The sequence below is a fragment of the Stegostoma tigrinum genome, chromosome 24 (genome assembly GCF_030684315.1).
Source record: "Stegostoma tigrinum isolate sSteTig4 chromosome 24, sSteTig4.hap1, whole genome shotgun sequence".
NCBI lineage: Eukaryota > Metazoa > Chordata > Chondrichthyes > Orectolobiformes > Stegostomatidae > Stegostoma > Stegostoma tigrinum.
The window spans coordinates 1,451,797-1,474,987 of NC_081377.1; the positions used below are offsets into that span (position 1 = coordinate 1,451,797).

The 23,191-nt window shown below is 43.3% G+C and overlaps 1 protein-coding gene across 1 annotated transcript in view; it reads right to left on the reverse strand.

The window, feature by feature from the left end:
* LOC125464871 (potassium voltage-gated channel subfamily KQT member 4-like) overlaps positions 1-23,191 on the reverse strand; it is a 534,184-nt gene that overhangs the window by 190,794 nt on the left and 320,199 nt on the right. The window contains exon 3 of the mRNA XM_059654245.1: positions 2,245-2,371. Coding sequence (XP_059510228.1) covers positions 2,245-2,371 — 127 coding nt within the window. The remainder of the gene's footprint in view (positions 1-2,244; positions 2,372-23,191) is intronic.

Here is a 23,191-nt window from a genome sequence, read left to right on the forward strand (position 1 = left end):
TTAACATTATGAGCAGGATGCCATTGTAACTTTGTTAATTAACCTACACATGTCCTATTAACTGTTAATTTTCTCCTAGATTATCACTTCTAAATGCTTTCCAAAAACACTGTTTTAAGGTGAAAATTGCTTCTCCCTTTCCTAAACCCTCTGCCAGTCTTACCAATCTAATGGCCTTTTGGCTGGACATCGAACTTGCACACTTCATAAGATTAAGTGCATACAAAAATTACTGTCCATATCACAACACTATCAAATCCCTATTCCCAATCATCATCATGCTCACTGACCTACATTGACTACTAGTCCAGATATGCCTTAAAATTTTAGGATTCTCATTGAAAATCTCTTCCTATCTCTCCATAGAATCCCTACAGGATGGAAACAGGTCCTTTGACCCAACAAGTTCACACCGAACCTCAGGGTGTCTCTATAACTCACCTAATCTACACATCCCTATGGGCAATTTAGCACGGCCAGTTCACCTAACCTGCACATCTTTGGACTGTAGGAGGAAACTGGAGCACCTGGAGGAAACCCATGCAGACATGGGGAGAATATGCAAACTACATACACACAGTTGCGCAAGGCTGGAATCAAACCCAGGTCCTTGGCGCTGTGAGGCAGCAGTGCTAACCACTGAGCCACCGTGGTCTTCCCATCCCTACAACTCTCCAGTGTCTCTGTACTGTTTCCAATTAAACTGACTCAGGGAAGGTACAGCACGGGGTTAGATGCATAGTAAATCTCCCCCTACACTTCCAAGAAATGTAAGGAAATTATTGGAAAAGAATCTGAAGGACGGGGTTAGTCAACATTTGGAAAGGTAGATATTGACAGTGGATAGCCAGCATGGATTTGTCAGGTGGATCTGTTGAGTTTGTTGAAAAGGTGGCTAAACATATTGATGAGGGTAGTGCAGTTGATGAGGTCTACATGACTTCAGTAAGGCCTTTGACAAGTTCTGAAATGGAAGGCTGGTCCAAAAGGTAAGAGCTCAAAGGATGCAAGACAAGTTGGCAAATGGGATACAAAACTGGCTTACAAATAGGAGGCAAAGGGTAAGGATAGAAGATTATTTTTATGGTCAGCGATGTACCACAGACATCAGAGCTGGGAACCTTGCTGTTTGTTCCATACATTAACAACTTGGATGTGAATGTAGCGGGTATAATTATTAAGTTTGCTGATGCCATGAAAATTGGTGGTGTTAATGGCAATGTGGAGTATAGTCCCAGCCTACAGTCTGATATTAATCAGTCAATAAATTGGGCAGAGCAATGGCAGATGGAATTTAATCCTGATAAGTGTGAGGTGACACATTTTGGATGGTCTCATAAGGGAGGGATAAACACAATGAATGGCAGGTCCTTAGGGAGCACTGAGAAACAAAAGAATCTTGGTGAACAAATCCATAGATTCCTGAAGTTGTCATGGCATGTACAGCATAGAACATAGAACAGTATAGCACAGCACAGGCCCTTTGGCCCATGGTGTTCTGCCTACCTATTATCCGACACTAAGATCAAATTACCCTGCCTACCATACATTTTACAATCATCCATGTGCCTATCCAAGTGTCGCTTAAATGTCGACAGGGTAGTGAAGAAGATGCATGTCTTCATTAGCCAAAGCAAGGAATACAGGAGCAAGGAAGTCTTGTTACAACTTTATAAAACATGCTTAGGCCACAGATAGAATACTGCTTGCAGTTTTGGTCACCACACCATCAAAAAGATGAGATTACATTGGAAAGGATGCACAGCAGATTCACTAGAATTTTTCCTGGAATGAGAAATCTCAGTCATGAGGAGAGACTGAATAGATTAGGTTATTTTCTTGGAGTACAGGAAGCTGAGGGGAGGGGGGATCTCACTGAACAATACAAAATTACGAGAAGCATAGTCAGGGCATATCATGAGAATATTTTCCCCTCGGCAAACATGTCTCAGACCAGAGGGAATGTATTAAGATAAGAAATATGTGGTTGGAGGAGATCTGAGAAAAAAAAATTCAGAGGACGGTAGAAATACAGTACTCGCTGCCTGAGAAGGTGGTGGAGGCAGGTATTATTGTAACATTTAAGAAGCATCTGGATAAGCACTTAAAATGCCAGGAAATAGTCAGCTATGGACCAGGTGCTAACAGAAGAAACATGTTCTCTATTTTATGAATATAAATGTTTTATGTCTGCTGGGATCCAAACATGTTTTCAAGTATGTCACGCAATCTAGCATTTCTTACCAATTACACAGAATGGTTTTCGAGCAAATCGGAGCCTCCCCTGCAATCCTCTGTATCGGCAACAGCAGCCAGCTGCCCAAATTCGGACCACGTACTCCATTCCAAATACAATGATCATAAGGAATTCCTGCAGAACAGGACAAATTAAACAAGTAGCATTAGCACTGTGCTTCACAGCTCTAAACTTGGTGGTCAAGTTTCAGTCTATACAATATACAACGGTGAGGCCAACCTGTAATCCACACACGGCTGTGATGGTTCTACTGTGTGGTTTATGCTCTCTACAAAATGAATTCAGCCTGTCCTCCATCCACGCAGGAGAAACCTGGAACCTATTCACTCCATATTAGCAAGGTCAAAACTGCAGTTCGTCCATTCAACACTATTGGGATCAGGGAATGTGAATTAGCCCTTTAACTGCTTCATTCTTCAATGATTCAAAATGATAACTTTTTCTCATTCAGTGGTTAAATTTTATTCAGTATCAGTACGGCTTGACACATGCTAATGCCTGAGCAGTAATAATAACACACGTGCAACACTATTACTCTTAGTAGAAGCATGACTGCCACTTTATTCTTTATTCATTAACGGATGAGGGCATCAGTGGCCAGGGCAGCATTTATTGTCCATCCCTAATTGCTTAGGGCACAGTTCAGAGTCAACCACATTGCTGTGGGTCTAGAATCACATGTAGGCCAGACTAGTTAAGGATGGCAGTTTCCCTCCCTAAAAGACATTAGTGAACCAGGTGGGTTTATCCTGACAACTGGCAATGGATTCATGGTCATCATTAGATCCTTAATTTCAGATATTTATTGAATGCAAATTTCACCATCTGCCATGGCAGGATTCAAATGTAGGTCCCCAGAACGTTACCTAGGTCTCTGGATTAACAGGCCAATGATAATAACAATAAAAACCTACAACAAAAGACTATACTCCAGACATCATTGTGCCAGACAACATGACATATATGCATGTGGTCCCTCTGCCAGCCAATTCTTTCACAAGAATTCATCTGTGGATTTGTCCCAGTCTTCCTCTAGTCAAATACCTGCATTCTTTCTGACAAGAAAACCACAACTTACACTTTCTATACACTGCAAAACTGAGGGAAACCAATTTAAATTAATTGTAAACTCATTACCATCAGAACTATCCCATCAGTCAGCTGGAATTTCCTCAGCATATACTAGTTCTGTTCTTGGGACCACTGTCCAACGGAAAGGGCTTCAGCATCACTACCATTATTCACAGCTAAGGGTGCAGGAAGTAGGAAAGGGCAGTTTCATGTGGAGATGCCCATGAAATCAAGGTAAGACAAGACAGACAGAATGCCTCAGTGGTCAGTAGGGTATACCACCCAGCAGTTGTTCTGAAGTAGCAGGGTGCATGTTGCTATCAAAGTCAAGGAACAGCTTTACAGGTTCCTCCTAGAAAACTGCAGATGATGGATAGGCTTTGGGGAGTCAGGACGTGAGTTTACTTGTTGCAGATTCTTAGACTCTGACCTTTCTTGAGCCTAAAGCAGTTACATGGCTGGTCCAGTTCAGTTTCTGGGCAATAGTAAAATACACTGTTTTATCACAGGCATCTGTTAAAAATGGTCAATTATATGGAATAGGTTTTACATGGATTTAAAGTATTTAAGGGTGTCACTCTGGCAGTGAAGTAGTAAAATTGGAACAGAAAGCAGTCATTCAACTTCCTGAACCTAGTTCACCAATCATGTAGATTACAGGTGATCATCTGCCCCACTGCCACTTTCTCATGTTATTTCCATGTGCTTTTTTCTTTACTGTCTCATAGGATACAAATGTTACTGGTTGACCAGTCAGCATTTGTTGCCCATCCCTGGCTGCTCTTGAGAAGGTGATGGTGAGCTGTCTTCTTGAACCACTGCAGTCTACTTGCTGTAGGTTGACCCACAATGGCTTTAGGAAGGGAATTCCAAAATTTTGACCAAGTGATACCGAAGGAACAGCAATATACTTCCAAGTCAGGATAGTGAGTGGCTTGGAGGGGAACTTGAACATGGTGATGTTCCCATATACGTGCTGTCCCTGTACTTCTAGATGGAAATGATCATGGGTTTGGAAGGTGCTCTCTAAGGATATTTTGTAAATTTCTGCAGGGCATCTTATAAATAGTACACACTGTGCTACTGAGCATTGGTGGCAGATGGAGTGGATGCTAAAGCATGTGGTACCAATCAAGTGGGCTCCTTTGTCCTGGATGATGTCAAGGCTTTTGAGCATTGTTAGAGCTGCTCCCATCTGGTCAAGTGGGGAATATGCCATCACATGCATGACCTGTGCCTTTACATGGTGGACATGCTTTGGGGAGTCAGGAGGTTAACAATTTGCTGTAGTTTGCCTAGTCTCCAACTTACTCTTGTAGCCACTGTGTTTATGTAGTGAGTCCAATTGAGTTTCTAGTCAATGATTTCTGTCTCAAACAAACTGATCTGGGGTACAGAATTCCAAAGATCCACCACTCTCTGAGTGAAGGAATTTCTCCTCATCTCAGTCCTAAAAGCCTTCCCCCTTATTCTGAGAATCTGACACCTATTTGTAGACTCACCAACCAGGGAAAATATGACATTTTCATCTAATATGTCACACATCGTATTAATTCTTATGAGTTTCATCAAGCTCAATTCATTTCTTAAACTTAGGAGAAAACAGGGCCGGTTTTCCCACTCTCTTCTCCTAATGTAATCCTCCATCCCCGATTGATCTGGTGAACCCCATTACCTCCCCTCAGAAGCAAATATATCCTTTCTTAGATGCTGGGTCAGCATAGACAAAATGGGATGAATTGTCCCCTTCTGTAGTATATCATTTCTATGGTTCTATAAGGAGACTAAAACCGTGCAAAATACTCCAGTTGCAGTCTCACCAAATCTTTGGAAAGAACCATAGCTAATTTTTCATTATTTTACTTTCATTCCTTTGTCAATTTTAGTTTGGAGCTATGAACTAGGAATTGTGGGCTGAAGGTGACCTTTGGACTTTCATGTGGTAGAAGAAAAAGAACAGATCAAACACACTTCTGCTTGCCTGTAAGACCAGGCTGAGTAGGTAATTGCAGGCTGATTCTTGATTAGAATGGTTCCCATAGTCATAGCAACTCTGGGAAGCACACTGTCTTTAAACAGAGAGAAGATGTTGTTTATTAATAACACCAATACCTGAGAATTGGTTCAGGAAAGTGAGGAAGAGACCCCATATTTAAGAAGGTGGCAGCTGCTGAATGGTAGTTGAGTATTCAGGACAAGACAGTCTATCAGGGCAGAACCAGAGTTCAAGTTGTTTTGTGAACTGTGTTTTCTGGGGAGAAGAGTTTGGCTGCTGATGACATATTATGAAGATTTGAAAAGCCCCTGTACAACCTCCCTTACCAGCCTTCAGAAGCTCAAAGAGTAGAAAGCTGAGTTAACTGAATGAACTTAAAAAGGTGACCCTGATCAACCACTCCAGAAAAGTAACCAAGGAGTTTACATCTATGCATCATTTGTTTGTCTGCCTCTCTTTTGTGTGAGCTGCAGCTGAAAACAAATGTTTCGGGTTTAAGGTCAGAAATCACACAGCACTAGGTTACAGTCCAACAGGTTTATTTGAAAACACAAGCTTTTAGAGCCTCACCCCTTCTTCAGGTGGTAGTGCGAGAGGTAATATCAGGCATTGAATTTATAAGTGAAAGATCAAACGGTCACACCACTGATGTGGGTGTATTAAATAAGCCTAGGATGCTGTTAAATCTTGAAGCAGTTAGAAGGTTTAATTGATTAATATGTATATGCAAATCTCTGAATTCCTTCAAGAGAACTAAAGGTTAAAGAAGAGGTGACATTTTAGGTCAAAAATGCATGTTAAATGTGAGGACTTGTTTGGAAACGGTTTGTGTTTTTGGTTTGGAGTCAGGCTGGTTTTATTCCTAACATTGACTGACTATCTATAAATTGTGTGTTTTTTGAACAATGTTTGCAAATACAAATTAACTCCATAGATTCACATGCGCACGTGCATGTGTGTGTGCGTGCGTGTGTGTGTGTGACACAGAGAGAGAGAGAGCGCATGAGAGCGTGCAAGTGTGTGCCTGTGAATATGGGGAGAGAGAGAGAATGTGTGTGAGAGTGTGTATGTGTGTGCATGAGGGAGAGGGAGAGAGCGGGTGGGTGCTCGCGTCCACGTGTGTATGCATGCGTGCGTGCGAGACAGAGTGTGTATGTGTGCACGTGCTTGAAAGACAGTGTATGTATGAGAGAAGATCTGTGCATGTGTGTGTGTGGGGGTGATATATATAGAGAGAGTATGCGTGTGTGTGTGTGACTGCGTGCGTGTGTGTGTGTGTGCTTGACTGCGTGCGTGTGTGTGTGTGAGAGAGAGAGAGAGAGAGAGAGAGAGAGAGAGAGAGAGAGAGAGAGAGAGAGACTGTGTGCATGTGTGTGGAGGAGAGACAGAGAGAGTGTGTGTGTGCGTGCTTGAGAGACAGTGTGTGTATGAGAGAGGTTCTGTGTGTGTGTGCGTGAGAGCAGAGAGAGTGTGCGTTTGGGGGGTGGAGGTGGTGAGAGAGAGTGGTGTGCGTGTGTAGTAGTCTGGTTGGGCCACCTGCACTGTGAGATCCTGGCTGAGGGCGTCCTCATGGGTACCGAACTTGGGTTCAGAGGCTATCAGCCTCTGATCAGCGACTCTGCATTGTTGTGTATCCCAAAGTCCACCTTGGGGGATGTTTACCTGAAGATTTGAGGCCAAATGTCCTCTGAAGTGTTTTTCCACTGCATGGGAACATCCCTGTCTGGCAATTGTTGATGGTGTCCATTCATCTGTTGTCATAACGTCTGCATGGTTTCACCAATATACCATGCCTTGGGCCATCCTTGCCTACAGTGTATGAGATAGTGGTTTGAGGTGGTTCTCTTTATTTTGTTTTTACCATCTATTTACCTATATGCCTAATGTATTCCATCGCAGCTTGTTAATCGTCCAGGATAAAGCACTGTGTTAACTTGAAGTTTGCTGCGTAGAACTGAAACAATTCCATGTCTCATAAATTAATCAACACAGAAGAAACATTTTAATTATTTTTCAAGAATTTCTGTAACCTTGAATCTGTCTGGAAGTGTACTATTTTTTACCTTCTTTTGTTTGAATTGAATTACTCGCTCTAAATGCTAAAAGCTTTTAAAATTATTTAAATTCTGCTGTATTTTCAGCTTTTCTTCTTAAAGTTTGAACTATGGTTTCAATTCAATTCCAATAAAGTTTTACTAAGAATTTCCAACTTTAAGAAACACTTTAGAATTATAACTAACTGTTAATTACCAATACATAAGATAAGATCTTTAATTGTAATCTCTTTTGTACCATTTTAAAGATTTCCTCGGAACTTCTTAGAAAGCTTTTGTCTTTTCAGTTGCACAAGTTTTTTTAATCTCTGTATTGAAAAGATATTTCTTCAATAATGCTTTTCATTTTGAAATAGTTTAACTGTGGTAAAACTTTTGGTAAATGTAATTTTATCTTCCTAATTTTTTTTAAAAAAAAGGTTAAGACGAGTTTTCCCTCCCTTCATCGTTTCCTGCCTTTTCCAGCAAGACCATAAGGCCATAAGGTACAGGAGCAGAATTAGGCCATTCAGCCTGCTCCTCAATTTGATCATGGCTGATATGTTTCTCAACACCATTCCCTGTAAACTTTGACCCCTTACTAATCAAGAACCTATCTCTGTCTTAAATACACTCAATGACTTGACCTCCACAGCCTTCTGCAGTAATGAGTTCCACAGATTCGCCACCCTCCATCTGAAGAAATTCTTCCTCCTCAGTTCTAAAGGGTATCCCGTCACTCTAAGACTGTCCCCTTGGGTCCTAGACTATCCAATTTGTGTAAATATCTTCTCTCCACGTCCTCCGTTTCCAGGTGTCTCAGTATTCGTAAGTTGCAAGATGGAGAGTTGGTATCATTTCTCTTTCTTCGTAACTGTTTTGCTCATTTTTAAACTGCCAACATCTCGTGCTTTTTTGAGCCTTTAAATAAATTTCCATCAGTGAATAATAACAATTTCTTTGATTCAAATTTACTTATTTTAATTCTGCTTTTGACTTGTAAGAATCAATCTCATGAATCACGTTTGATGCAATTCTAAATAATGGCACCCATTATAGTATACACCTGCAATGTTTAATAACATTGATTGTGATATTAACAATGCTTCTTCTAAATAAATTTTCCTGAATTCTGGCTTTTCTCAGCTCCCCAGCCCAGCATAGCACTTTACAAGCAAGTTCCTTATCCCTCCTTTGATGGAACAACTGAAGCCCAAGTCAAGTATTTATTTGGTGAGAGTAATGATGGCAGACACTGGAAGCTGGAGTCAATAAATGTGGAGCTGGAAAAGCACAGCAGGTTATGCAGCACCCCAGGAGCAGGAAAGTCAATGTTTATTTGCTGAATTTTAACGTGGATTTTATTCAATGTGAGACGCTTTTTAGTCCTGACAGCTTTTGTGTACTTTTTCCATTGTTTCTGCCTGATTTAGAGTTATGAGAGCTGTTCCAGTTTGAACTGACTAGCTGATGTCTCTGGAGCTGCAATTGGTTTTCTACTTATTTAAAATATTTTCTTAAAGAAGTAACTTCCTTTATCATGCAGAATTCTTTTATCTCTCTTCTCTTTAGATTGCTGTGAATTGGTTGCACTGCTGGTGATTTCTTCATTTATGTATCGGACGTTGGAGCTATTCCGAAGTTTCTGAATTAAATCTATTAGACCAACTGTCTTAGACAGCAATCAATTGCTAATATACTTAATGTTCAACTTATGCTTTGGTAGCTGACAGTGGTTATTAATTTGTGACTTGACTAACTTCTTTCATTCACTCAGATGTGGCTATCCAAATCAAGAGTTGGCCAAGTCTCTCCAAATTGGGTGACTTAAGATTCAATTTCTGCACTATTCACTCAACTGCAAACTCCACAGTAAATCTCAGATGGTTCCAGTAAAGTGGATTGGTTAAAAACAAATCCATTGCCTTGGCATAAATTTATTGCAATAGCCACAAACTGCATTTTGCGATCCTTTCAGATCATGCTAGGGAGGTTAAAACTTCCAGCTGCAAGCTATATAATGTGGCGCCAATAGTAACAGTGTCTGAAAACCAATTGTTTACCTTCAATTTCCAAATTGTAGTAAAGCTCAAATTTAGAGGCACTGCATGATGGAAGGAAGATGAGTGTGTTAAGCATAAAAAAAATGCCTTGCCATCAAGGGAATTTGAAGTCAGAGGTGGGAAGAAAACACAAGTAGATGCACACCATGTTGAGTAGCCAATCCCACCAATGCATTCCAAAAATATGTATACAAACTCCAAAGTGGCTTAGAAGCCATATCTAATTCCTGCCAATACCCGAGGTATACAAAGCTGAGTTTGTATGTTGTTGAGTTAAAGGCCAGGCTTTCTTTCATCACATAAATATTTGAGAATCTACTAGGAAACAGAATGAAATGATGCAGTCATGCAATTTTTACATTCCACTGTGTCCCAGCACTCTTTGGTAAACAGACATATTTACACACCAGAAGCAGTAAGAAACATATAATGAATTCTTTGTATCCTTTCAGTTTCTTTGAAATTTATGTTCAGCCCAACGTGCCTCAGAATTTATTTTACTAATTCCATTCTCCACCTCCCCTGAACAAATAGGGACCTGTGGGACACAATTTCAGAAAAGACAGCTTTCCTTCATTTATCATAGCTATTACACTGGCAAGTTATTTTAGCAAACTGGGTATCAGTGTTAGGTTCTGTGCTATTTTCACCTGAGGCTCACAATAAAGACTTTCCAGCAGGTGTCACTAGATGACGATCAGGAGCAGGAAACTGGGCTAATTATTTGATACTGAACAGAGCAGTGATGAAACCAACTAATAGCAAACTTACTTTCACTCAGTTCAGATGAGCTAACTCAACACAAACAGGAAATCAAACTTGAGACCTTGATGATCTCATAAATCAGAACTGCTGCAGCCCAGCAGGGTTTACTATGAAATAGGTAGAATTTTCTTTTGGGTCTGATCCAATCACAGAATTCCTACAGTGTGCAATCCACACATAAGTTACCCAAGAGTGGAACTGCACATGCACTCCTGGCACTGTGAGGCAGTAGTGCTAACCACACAGAGCCACCGTGCTACAATAGGATATCCAGCATTGTCTCTCTGTCTCTCTCTAATGGAACAGCAGCCCCATGGCTCTCTGGAACTATGAAAACTCTAATGACTTGAAACGGGGCTGGTTTAATACTATATTCACAGCATATCTCAGAAAACAGACAATTTCTGTTTGAGTAACAGAGAATCATGGGAGCGGCTGCTGTGGAGAAGTTGGGGAGAATTATTTCTGTTATTAATTTCTATGTTAATAATTGGGAAAGTTTGGTTTCTATTTCCTTTCTTCTGAATAGTGGAGGCTGCTGAAGGTTTAAGGGAGTCACAAGGTATGCCCAACTGGGGTTGCCTGAGATTCCCTAGATATGGGTGGTGTGGCAACTGTGAGAGGATGCTAAAATGATCTTCATGGTGGGCAAAAGTAAACATCATGGAGGTGTCAAGCCTTATTGGGGAAGACTGCATTGAAAATCATGCTCCGCTTTATTACAAGCCTTCACAATGTGTAATGCTCAACTAGATCATCAAGTTGATTCATTGCTATTCAGAACAAAAGAGGTTCACACTAGGTTTCACCATTAACATAAAATAATTATTTATTGTAATGCACAACTTTAACAAACAGCAGAGGAAGGAAAGAATTACTAATCTACCCTTGTTATTTAAACCACACACCTTTAAAAACCCAACTATACACACACATTCATCATTAAGACAGAAAAAAGGCAAATGATTTGACACAGGCGGTATTTATGGGAAAAAGAAGATTGACAGTGAAACTAAAATTCCAAAAATTAAAAATTCAGATTGCAAGCATGGTTCAAATTGTCTCAATACCTCTTCTTCTTTCAGCACTGTTAATATGCTATTGTTTTCGAAGCAATAGTCACTCTTCACTTTGGTACTTAATCTAGTAGACCCAGAACTTGTTAAAATTCTACTTTTTAAGATTTCTTGCAATTTCTGTCTTTACACCAACTTGGAGAGAAAGCGGGAGAGAGAGTGACAGAGATAGAGAGAAAGATGGAGATGTTTTCAGTTTGTAGTCTCTGGATGTCTCATCAGAACTGAAAGCAGCTGGATACGGATGAAATATATGCTGTTGATGGGAGGGGAGTGGATGGTGTTGGGGAAGGATTGAATCGAACGGAGGAGATTATGCCAATGGACAGAGAGAAAAACAAGGAAAAGCTAAAAACAGGATTGCTCACATTAAGCTCATTTGGAGGTAGATACTGGGTACGGTGCTGATTAGAAGTGTCAATGGTTGAAAACAGGTTTGTTGAGCTAGGATTTCAGAAAGGCCTTTGATAAGGTTCCACATGATAGGCTGCTCTGGAAGGTGTGCCACAGCAGTCGGTACTGGGGCCATCGATGTTTGTTATCTATATCAATGATCTGGATGCAATTGTACAAGGCATGATTAATAAGTTAATAAAATGTGAGGCTGGATGAACACAGCAGGCCAAGCAGCATCTCAGGAGCACAAAAGCTGACGTTTCGGGCCTAGACCCTTCATCAGAGAGGGGGATGGGGAGAGGGAACTGGAATAAATAGAGAGAGAGGGGGAGGCGGACCGAAGATGGAGAGTAAATAAGATAGGTGGAGAGAGTGTAGGTGGGGAGGTAGGGAGGGGATAGGTCAGTCCAGGGAAGACGGACAGGTCAAGGAGGTGGGATGAGGTTAGTAGGTAGATGGGGGTGCGGCTTGGGGTGGGAGGAAGGGATGGGTGAGAGGAAGAACCGGTTAGGGAGGCAGAGACAGGCTGGACTGGTTTTGGGATGCAGTGGGTGGGGGGGAAGAGCTGAGCTGGTTGTGTGGTGCAGTGGGGGGAGGGGACGAACTGGGCTGGTTTAGGGATGCAGTAGGAGAAGGGGAGATTTTGAAACTGGTGAAGTCCACATTGATACCATATGGCTGCAGGGTTCCCAGGCGGAATATGAGTTGCTGTTCCTGCAACCTTCGGGTGGCATCATTGTGGCACTGCAGGAGGCCCACGATGGACATGTCATCTAGAGAATGGGAGGGGGAGTGGAAATGGTTTGCGACTGGGAGGTGCAGTTGTTTGTTGCGGACTGAGCGGAGGTGTTCTGCAAAGCGGTCCCCAAGCCTCCGCTTGGTTTCCCCAATGTAGAGGAAGCCGCACCGGGTACAGTGGATGCAGTATACCACATTGGCAGATGTGCAGGTGAACCTCTGCTTAATGTGGAATGTCATCTTGGGGCCTGGGATGGGGGTGAGGGAGGAGGTGTGGGGACAAGTGTAGCATTTCCTGCGGTTGCAGGGGAAGGTGCCGGGTGTGGTGGGGTTGGAGGGCAGTGTGGAGCGAACAAGGGAGTCACGGAGAGAGTGGTCTCTCTGGAAAGCTGACAGGGGAGGGGATGGAAAAATGTCTTGGGTGGTGGGGTCGGATTGTAAATGGCGGAAGTGTCGGAGGATAATGCGTTGTATCCGGAGGTTGGTAGGGTGGTGTGTGAGAACGATTCCGCCTGGGAACCCTGCAGCCATATGGTATCAATGTGGACTTCACCAGTTTCAAAATCTCCCCTTCTCCTACTGCATCCCTAAACCAGCCCAGTTCGTCCCCTCCCCCCACTGCACCACACAACCAGCCCAGCTCTTCCCCCCCACCCACTGCATCCCAAAACCAGTCCAACCTGTCTCTGCTTCCCTAACCGGTTCTTCCTCTCACCCATCCCTTCCTCCCACCCCAAGCCGCACCCCCAGCTACCTACTAACCTCATCCCACCTCCTTGACCTGTCCGTCTTCCCTGGACTGACCTATCCCCTCCCTACCTCCCCACCTACACTCTCTCCATCTATCTTCTTTACTCTCCATCTTCGGTCCGCCTCCCCCTCTCTCCCTATTTATTCCAGTTCCCTCTCCCCATCCCCCTCTCTGATGAAGGGTCTAGGCCCGAAACGTCAGCTTTTGTGCTCCTGAGATGCTGCTTGGCCTGCTGTGTTCATCCAGCCTCACATTTTATTATCTTGGAATTCTCCAGCATCTGCAGTTCCCATTATCTATGATTAATAAGTTTGTGGATGACACAAAAATAGGCGGTAAAATGGGCAGCGAGGAAGGCTATCAGAAATTGCAGCAGGATCTTGATCAGCTGGGGAAGTGGGCCGAGAAAGGGCAAATGGAGTTTAATACAGAAAAGCGTGAGGTGTTGCATTTTGGAAAGCCAAATCAAGATAGAAGTTTCATGGTGAATGGTAGGGCCTTAAGAAGTGTAGTGGAACAGAGGGACCTTGGAGTTCAGGTGCATGTGGAGTCACAGGTAAACAAGGCAGCGAAGAAAGTATTTGGCACAATGGCCTTCACCAGTTAGGGCAGTGAGTACAGAAATTGGCAAGTTATGTTGCTGATGTACAGGACATTGGTAAGGCTGCACTTGGAGTATTGTGCTCAGTTTTGGTCCTTGGTATAGGATGTTATTAAACCAGAAACAGTACAGAAGAAATTTACAAGGATGTTGCCAGGATTCAAGGGACTGACTTCAAGGGAAAGGCTGGAAAAGGCAGGACTTTTTCTTTAGAGCATAGGAGACTGAGGGGGCATCTTATAGAAGTGTATAAGATCATGACAGGCATGGACAGGGTGAATGCACTTAGTCTTTTACCCAGGGATGGGGAATCAAGAACTAGAGGGCATCCGTTTAAAGAAAGAGGGAAGAACTTGACCAGCAACATTTTTTACACACAGGGTTTTATGCATATGAAATGAGCTGCCAGCGGAAGTGGTTACGGTGGGTATATTAACAACATTTAATTCGGCATTTGGATGAATACATGGATAGGAAATGTTTTAGAAGGATATGGGCCAAGTGCAGGGAAATGGAGTCAGGGTGGATGGACATTTTGGTTGGCATGGACCAGTTTGGGCCAAAGGGCCTGTCTCCGTAATATCGGACTTGATGACTCAATGATTACTGAATGCCCTACCATGAACATCATGGAGATTGCCATTGACCAGATGCTGAACGGGACTAATCATGTCAGAAGCATGGCTATAAGAACAGATTTAAGGCTAGCAAATTGAGATTTTACTCCCTAAAATGCCCACCATCTACATGGCACAAGTCAGGAGTATAATGGAATGCGTTATATTTATCTGGATGGGTGCTGTTCCAAGCACATTCAAGAAGCTCAACACAATCTAGCATTAAGTATCTTGTTTGAATGGCAGTCCATCCACCCTGCATTACATCACGTATGATGCCAGCAATGTGTACTATCAACAAAACGCACTGCAGCAATTCATCAAGGCTTCTTCCCATTCCCCTTCCTAATCCATTATCTTTACCATCTAGAAAGATAAAGGCAGCAGGTGCAAGGGAACACTACCATCTCCATGTTTTCATCATTCATCAGAAACCATATTGTGGCCCCATCAATATTGCTTGGTCAAATCCTTGAACTCTCTTTCTAACAGAAATGCGAGCATACCAATACAACAAAGACTGCAGACGTTCAAGGAGGCAGCTCACCACTACCTTCTGAAGGACAATTAAGGATGGGTAATAAATAGTGTTTCTGACTTTATCCATCCAGGTGGTAAAGATCATCGGTTAAGAAGGTGCAGAGGAAGGAGTCTTTGTGAGTTGCTACAAAGCATTTTGGCAATGGCACACGCTGCTGGAACCATGCACCCACGGGATAGGGCAGATGGAGTGCCATTCAAACTACGTTCCCCTTTATTCTTTTTCCACTGTGTGAACTTCTGAAGCCCATGTGTAGTTTGTGTAGCACAGGATCTCTGAACAATAGTGCAGCTTAGAGGGAACACTGGCAATAACTTCTGGCCCAACCAGTGACCCTTGAATGCATAAAAGAACGTGGTGGAGGCAAATTCAATCATGGTTTCAAAAGAAAATTGAATAAGCATCTGAACAGAAAAGATTTTCAGTGTTATGGGAATAGGATGGGTTTTTTTAAAAATTCATTCGTGGGGTGTGGGTGTCGTAAACCAAGCCAGCATTTATTGCCCATTCCTAATTGCCCAGATGGCAGTTAAGAGTCAAACACATTGCTGGATCAGATGAGCTGTCCTCAAAAGAAAATTGGCATGGACACTGTGGGTATCATATCATTTTATTTCTGTGTGCTTATAAATTGTGAACTGTAATGAGACAGAATAATTTTAAAAATAAGGATTAACCAGGTTTGCAGCATATTTTCACAACAAGGAAAATGATACCTGTTGTGAACCCTGCTTTTAGGACTGTGGGTTTTTGCAATGGGTAGGTGGGCAGGAACCGAGGAGTTGTTTACATGTGAAGCTGATTGGCTTTCAGCTAACTGAGCAGGTTGAGACTGGAAATAAGTTACAGAGACACAGACACTTAGAAAGAAAAACACAGACACCCAGAAAGAAAGACACAGAACTATGTGCTACTGTTCTCTGCAGTAAAAAGAAACTCAATTGAAGATTGAGCCTTTTTGTAGCAGAGAGCGGTGGGAGCCAGGTGGAAGTGAGGTCGCAGGACAGAGGCAGTCGGGAAGCTTTGTGAGTGCTATTTAAGTACTTACCACGAAGCCAGCGGTCCTTTTTGCAGCAGAGAGTGGCAGGAAGAGCGGTAGCAGAGAGCGGAAGAAGTGGAGCTTGCTGGGAAGGTGAGTGATTGTTTTTAAGTGGGTGCGTTCTAAACCCGAGACCCTACACCGTAGGGTCTCCCTACCACTCACCTCCTCTAACCTTAATAAAAGGCTGTAGACTCGGTAAGTTTTTTCAGATCTTTTTTTTTGTTTCTCTTCCTAGTTTGGTACTGTGTGAGCCTTCAGATTAGCTGGGTATGGATGTTAGGACAGTTACATGTTGCTCCTGCAGAATGTGGCAGGTGAGAGACATGACACATGTCTCCGCTGGCCACATCTGCGGGAAGTGCACCCAACTCCAGCTCCTCGAAAACCGAGTTAGGGAACTGGAGCTGGATGAACTGCGGATCATCCGGGAGGCTGAGGGGGCAATTGACAGGATGTACGGGGAGGTGGTCACTCCTCAAGTGCAGGATAAGGACAGCTGGGTTACAGTCAGGGGGTGGAAAGGGAACCGACAGACGGAGCAGGGATCCCCTGTGGCCGTTTCTCTCAGCAATATGCCGCTTTGGATACTGCTGGTGGGGACAGCCTACCAGGGGAAAGCCATAGTTGTCAGGTCTCTGCCACTGAGCCTAGCACTGTGGCTCAGAAGGGAAGTGGGGAGAATAGAAGAAAGCTAGCGGTAGGGGACTCAACAGTTAGACGGATTGACAGGAGATTTTGTGGTCAGGAATGGGACTCCCGGAAGGTATGTTGCCTCCCAGGTGCCAGGGTCCGGGATGTCACCGATCGGGTCTACAAGATTCTGAAGAGGGAGGGTGAGCAGCCAGAAATTGTGGTACATATTGGCACCAATGACATAGCCAGGAAAGTGATTGAGGATCTGAAAAGAGACTACCGAGAGCTAGGTTGGAAGCAGAAGAGCAGGACGAGTAGAGTAGTGTTCTCAGGTTTGCTACCGGTGCCACGAGATAGGGAGGTGAGGATAGTGAGCGAGTGCAGCTTAACACGTGGCTGTGCACCTGGTGCAGGAGGGAGGGCTTCAGATACTTAGACCATTGGGATGCCTTCTGGGGAAGGTGGGACCTGTACATGAAGGACGGGTTGCAACTGAACTGGAGGGGCACAAATGTCCTGGGTGGGAGATTTGCTCGAGTGGTTCGGGAGGGTTTAAACTAGTTTGGCAGGGGGGTGGGAACCAGAGCTACACATCTGAGGGGGGAGGGGGCGTAGTAGCAGATGAGGCAGGAGCAGGATGCAGTGAATCTACCGGGAAGGTTTTCATGTGATGGAACGAAGGGATCGGTTAAAATGTGTCTGCTTTAACGCAAGGTGTGTCAGAAATAAGAGTGACAAACTTAGAGCATGGTTCAGTACTTGGGGCTATGATGTTGTAGCCATAACGGATACGTGGGTTTCACAGGGGCAGGAATGGTTGCTAGATGTTCCAGGGTTTAGAACATTTAAAACGAACAGGGAAGGGGGGGAAAAGAGGAGGGGGGCTTATCGTTGCTAATCAGAGAGTGCATCATAGCAAGAGAAATGAAGGTTGCCGAGGCAGGTTTGTCGACCGAGTCAGTATGGGTCGAAGTTAGGAACAGCAAGGGAGCAGTCACCTCATTGGGGGTTTTCTACTGACCCCCAAATAGCAGTCGGGAGATCGAAGAACTCATAGGCTGGCAGATTGTTGATAAGTGCAAACGTAGCAGGGTTGTTGTTATGGGTGACTTCAACCATCCCAATATTGATTGGAACCTCCTTAGTACAGATGATTTGGATGGAGCCGTTTTTGTCAGGTGTGTTCAGGAGGGTTTCCTTACTCAGTATGTGGACAGGCCGACAAGAGGAGAGGCCATTTTGGATTTGGTGCTCGGCAATGAGCCAGGACAGGTATCAGATCTCGTGGTAGGAGAACACTTTGGCGACAGTGACAACAACAGCCTCACATTTATCATAGCCATGGAGCGGGAAAGGAGCAGTTGCCAGGGGAAGATATTTAACTGGGGAAAAGGAAACTATGACGCTATCAGGCAGGAGTTGGGAAGTACAGATTGGGAGCAGTTGTTCCATAGAAAGGGCACAACAGGCAAGTGGAGACTGTTTAAGGTGCAGTTGTTGCGAGTGATGCATAAATTTGTTTTCTGAGACAGGTAAGAAGGGGTAAGATTAAGGAGCCTTGGATGACGGGTACAGAGGTGCTTCTCATCAAAAAGAAAAAGGCAGCTTATGTACGGTGGTGGAAGCAAGGGTCTAGCACAGCTTTAGAGGATTACAGGCTTGCTCGGAAGGAGCTCAAAAGTGGACTGAGGAAGGCCAGGAGGGGGGGCGCGGAAAAGGCTTGGCAGGGAGGATTAGGGAGAACCTGAAGGCATTTTACTCATACTTGAGGAATAAGAGAATGATCAGGGAGAAGGTAGGACCGATCAGGGATAGCGTAGGGAACATGTGCGTGGAGTCTGAGCAGATAGGGAAAGCCCTAAATGAGTTTTTTGCTTCGGTTTTCACGAAGGAAAGGGACCTTGTTGTGAATGAGAACTTTGAGGAGCAGGGAAACAGGCTTGAACAGATCGAGATTGAGGAAGTTGATGTGCTGGAAATTTTGGCAAACATTAAGATTGATAAGTCCCCAGGGCCAGACCAGATTTATCCTAGGTTGCTCCGCGAAGCGAGAAAGGAGGTTGTTAAGCTGCTGGCGAAGATCTTTGCTTCGTCACTCTCTACGAGAGTCATACCAGAAGATTGGAGGGAGGCAAATGTTGTTCCTCTTTTCAAGAAAGGGAATAGGGAAATCCCTGGAAATTACAGACCAGTCAGTCTTATGTCTGTGGTCAGCAAGGTTTTGGAAAGAATTCTGAGGGATAGGATTTATGACTATTTGGAAAAGCATAGCGTGATTAAAGGGAGTCAGCATGGCTTTGTGGGGGGCAGGTCATGCCTTACAAATCTTATTGAGTTCTTTAGGGAGGTCATGAGACAGGTTGATGAGGGTCGAGCAGTGGATGTGGTGTACATGGACTTCACCAAGGCATTTGATAAGGTTCCCCATGGCAGGCTCATTCATAAAGTCAGAAGGTATGGGATACAGGGAGATTTGGCTGTCTGGATTCAGAACTGGTTGGCTGATAGGAGGCAGAGAGTGGTTGTAGAGGTAAGTATTCTGCCTGGAGGTCAGTGCTGAGTGGTGTCCCATAGGGCTCTGTTCTTGGGCCTCTGCTCTTTGTAGTTTTTATAAATGACTTGGATGAGGAGGTTGAAGGGTGGGTTAGTATGTTTGCTGATGACACAAAGGTTGGAGGTGCCGTTCATAGTATCGAGGGCTATTGCAGGCTTCAGTGAGACATTGATAGTATGCAGAGCTGGGCTGAGAAATGGCAGATGGAGTTCAACCTGGATAAATGCGAAGTGATGCATTTTGGAAGGTGGAAATTAAATGCTGAATATAGGATTAAAGGCAAGATTCTCGGCAGTGTGGAGGAACAGCGGGATCTTGGTGTTCAAGTGCATAGCTCCCTCAAAGTTGCCACCCGAGTGGATAAGGTTGTTAAGAAAGCATATGGTGTTTTGGCTTTCATTAACAGGGGGATCAAGTTTAAGAGCCGCGAAGTTTTGCTGCAGCTCTACAAAACCCTGGTGAGACCACACTTGGAAGGTTGTGTCCAGTTCTGGTCGCCGTATTATAGGAAAGATGTGGAGGCTTTGGAGAGGGTGCAAAGGAGGTTCACCAGGATGCTAACTGGACTGGAGGGTTTGTCTTACGAGGAGAGGTTGACTGAGCTCAAACTTTTCTCTCTGGAGAGAAGGAGGAAGAGAGGTGACCTGATCGAGGTGTACAAGGCAATGAGAGGCATGGATAGAGTCGATCGCCAGAGACTTTTCCCCAGGGCAGGACTGACTGCCACGAGGGGTCATAGTTTTAAGGTGTTAGGAGGAAGGTATAGAGGAGACGTCCGAGGGAGGTTCTTCACCCAGAGAGTTGTGAGTGCATGGAATACTTTGCCAGTGGTAGTCGTGGAAGCAGAGTCATTAGTGACATTTAACAGACTGCTGGACATGCACATGGACAGCAGTGAATTGAGGGGAATGTAGGTTAGGTTATTTTATTTTTGGATTAGGAATATTCCACGGCACAACATCGTGGGCTGAAGGGCCTGTACTGTGCTGTACTTTTCTATGTTCTAAGATTGAAGAAAATAAGTTACCTTTCTTGCAGCAGTTGCTGTGAGCACTGACTTTTGCTATGATACATCACAAACGTTCTCATTCAGATTCTTTTGTGTCTTTCACAAAACAATAGAAGCTTCCAGAGGAAGACAACCGAACATAAAGAGTCTGGCTAGCCAAAGAAGGGCCATTTCTCTATCACAATCAGGAAGCAAAGGCCACTGAACTGACTTCCCAGTTTTACTACCACTGCCAGTAATTTATTTTTCTATTTGTTTGTCTATTTGTGCGTATGGAACATATTTGAAGGAATTAGAGTTAGAGTTTTAATTAGTAGGGTTATATGCCAGTGGTTTAAAACTGTTTACCTATTGCTATTGTCTAATTATTTATAGTAAATAATAATTCTTGTTCAATACAGAAACCTGGTCCATGCTTTCTATTAACCTTCGTTGGTGACTCAGGTAAGTTGGGGTGCAGGGTATGTCTTAAAAATGAGCTTTAATATGGAACATAGAACATAGAACAGTACAGCACAGTTCAGGCCCTTCGGCCCACTCTGTTGTGCCAAACGCCAGGAATAGCAGAGCCTAATTTAGGGCCTGCTACCCCAGTAGGTCATAACAACACAATGTTCTAAATGGTTTCCTTCTGTGCCAGTACATTCTATGATTTTACATAAAAATCCTATCGTTGGTGAATGCCAGCTATCCTGGAAGTGGCAATAGTATCTTCTCCCTGAAATAGTCTGTTTTTCATACTGTCTTCAAGCCTCCAAGCCGAATGGGGTATGATGTTTGGAAACATAGGAGACCACCTGTATACATAGCTGCATCATCTGGATAATGGGCGTATAATAAAAACTTTGTTGCCACCAGAACATCAAGAAAAAGATCACCAACGTGCGAAAGCAATTAAATAAAACAAAGATCATCAGATTCTGGACATCAAACAAAAATTGCTGGAGAATCTCAGCAGGTCATTGGACAGAAAATATTAACACTCTTTTCTCTTTGCCGATGCTGCCAGACCTGTTGAGTTTCTCCAGCATTTTATTTATTTATGTTTCTGATTCCTGGACCACCTGTGAGAGCCTGCAGAATATGCCAGAGTGCATACCCAGGTTTGTAGTGGTTCATGCTTTCTCCACTAGCTATCCATCACAATAGCATTGCCATTGCCACCAGCCTTCCTGAAACCACTTCAGGGGGAGCAGCAAACAGACGGGAAGAAGTAAAGGTGGAAGAAACACAGGAAAGAGAAGACTCATCCCTTCATCCTAGTCAGGCTGAGAGCACTTTTTAAGATACAGCTTTGCTTTGAAAAACATCCCTTCATCACTCTAGTTCCATGATTCCCCTTCTATATGGAACATCCATTACAGGTAGGGTGGGAACAGGACTGGCACGGTGACAACCATATGCAGCTTGCACTTCATGCAAGAGAACAGGGTTAAGGTGAGATGGGATTTGAGAACATACATTAGAGATGAATATACCATCATCCTCGTGTTCTGAGCAATGTCTGATGCATTGGCCTCTGTGGCAGTTAGTTGCACAATGAGGAGTACCATTTCCTCTCTAGAGTTCAAGCTCTGCTGTCCCTGTAAAAAATACTCTTGTTTCTTCTATTGTACGCAACTTTGTCCTGCAAGAGAGTGGGAAGACCACCAATGATTGTGCTGTGCTATGTTTAATGATTATGGTTGCATGACTGGAAGTACATAGAAGCATCAAGATGTAAGGTATAAGGTTAACATCATTGGGTGTAAGATGACTGGCTAATTTTTTCCTTTGCTACTCAACACTATTGAGGTCAGTAACGTAGACTCCTTTGCTAACTGAGATCAGTTAACTCAGCACAGACTGGAGGCCTTCCAGTTCAGCTAACTCATTTGTAAAACGATGTGAAGGCACAGATTGGGTTCCATATTTTTCACAGCATTATGCTCGAGATATATCGCTTCTGATTAAACAACACACATCCAAGACAGTGCAAGGAGCATCACTCTGCTAATTATCCAAACAATGTGAATGAAAACTTGCAGATTTCGTATCATTTTAAATATCTAATTGGCATTTTTGATTTATTACTTAATTAGGTTCTGGGTTTCACCGGATGTGCAGATTTGAAATTTCTAATTAAGATAAAGACAGGCAGGAATCTTGCACTGACAGTCTAAGTGGGAAATTTCCCTTGTACAGCAGAAAGACACTTTTGGAGCCTATGTACTAGTTACTCGAACTCCGAGCTGGTTCTACTATTGTCAGCAATATACTTAATACAACTAATGTTCCTTACATGAACTTAGCATTCTGCTTATTTTTCATAAACACTGAAATGGTCACATGTCTGCAGTATTTAATGAGATTTTTACAAATGATGATGGGGAAGGAAAAGGTTGACTCCAAGGCAGTTAGCACAAAATGTGCACAAGGCAAAATAAAACATTTCACTCCCATCCTGGACAACATGAATCTTGAGCATCTCTATAACAGCTCAGGTACAAGGTTGACAAAAGTGGGGCAAAAAGGGGCATTTCACTGACATATGGGCTGTACAATTGTGTAAATCTCACTGTCAATACCTGTATACATACTGTCTGTAGTGAACATGGGGAGCATTTTTGAATTAGAGACTGTAATACTCAGTATCAAAGGCTTCTGCTGGCCTTCTGAAGAAGCAATTCACCTACTACCATTCAGTTGGCTGGTTTTTCAATCTTCTCAGATGTTGAGGGGGTTCTAAATCTGACATCACAATTTACGGAACAGATAAAGCATCAGTAATTATCAGCAGTGCTTAATGAGCTCACACAATTATGTGGCACTCATCACAAAGAAATACACATCCACTGTGTCTGAAATTGATTTTCAAGGATACAGAGAGACAAATACTAGAGAAAATCCTGCACATGGCAATGCAATGTCACTTGTTTCCTTCTAACCCCACTTAACATGAAAGAGTTAGCATTATTCCCTGGTCCAATATGCTAATATCATAAATTCATTCCTAGGTACACAAAAATCACAGAGCTTCTTTACAAAGATGTGCAATGATTCAGCATC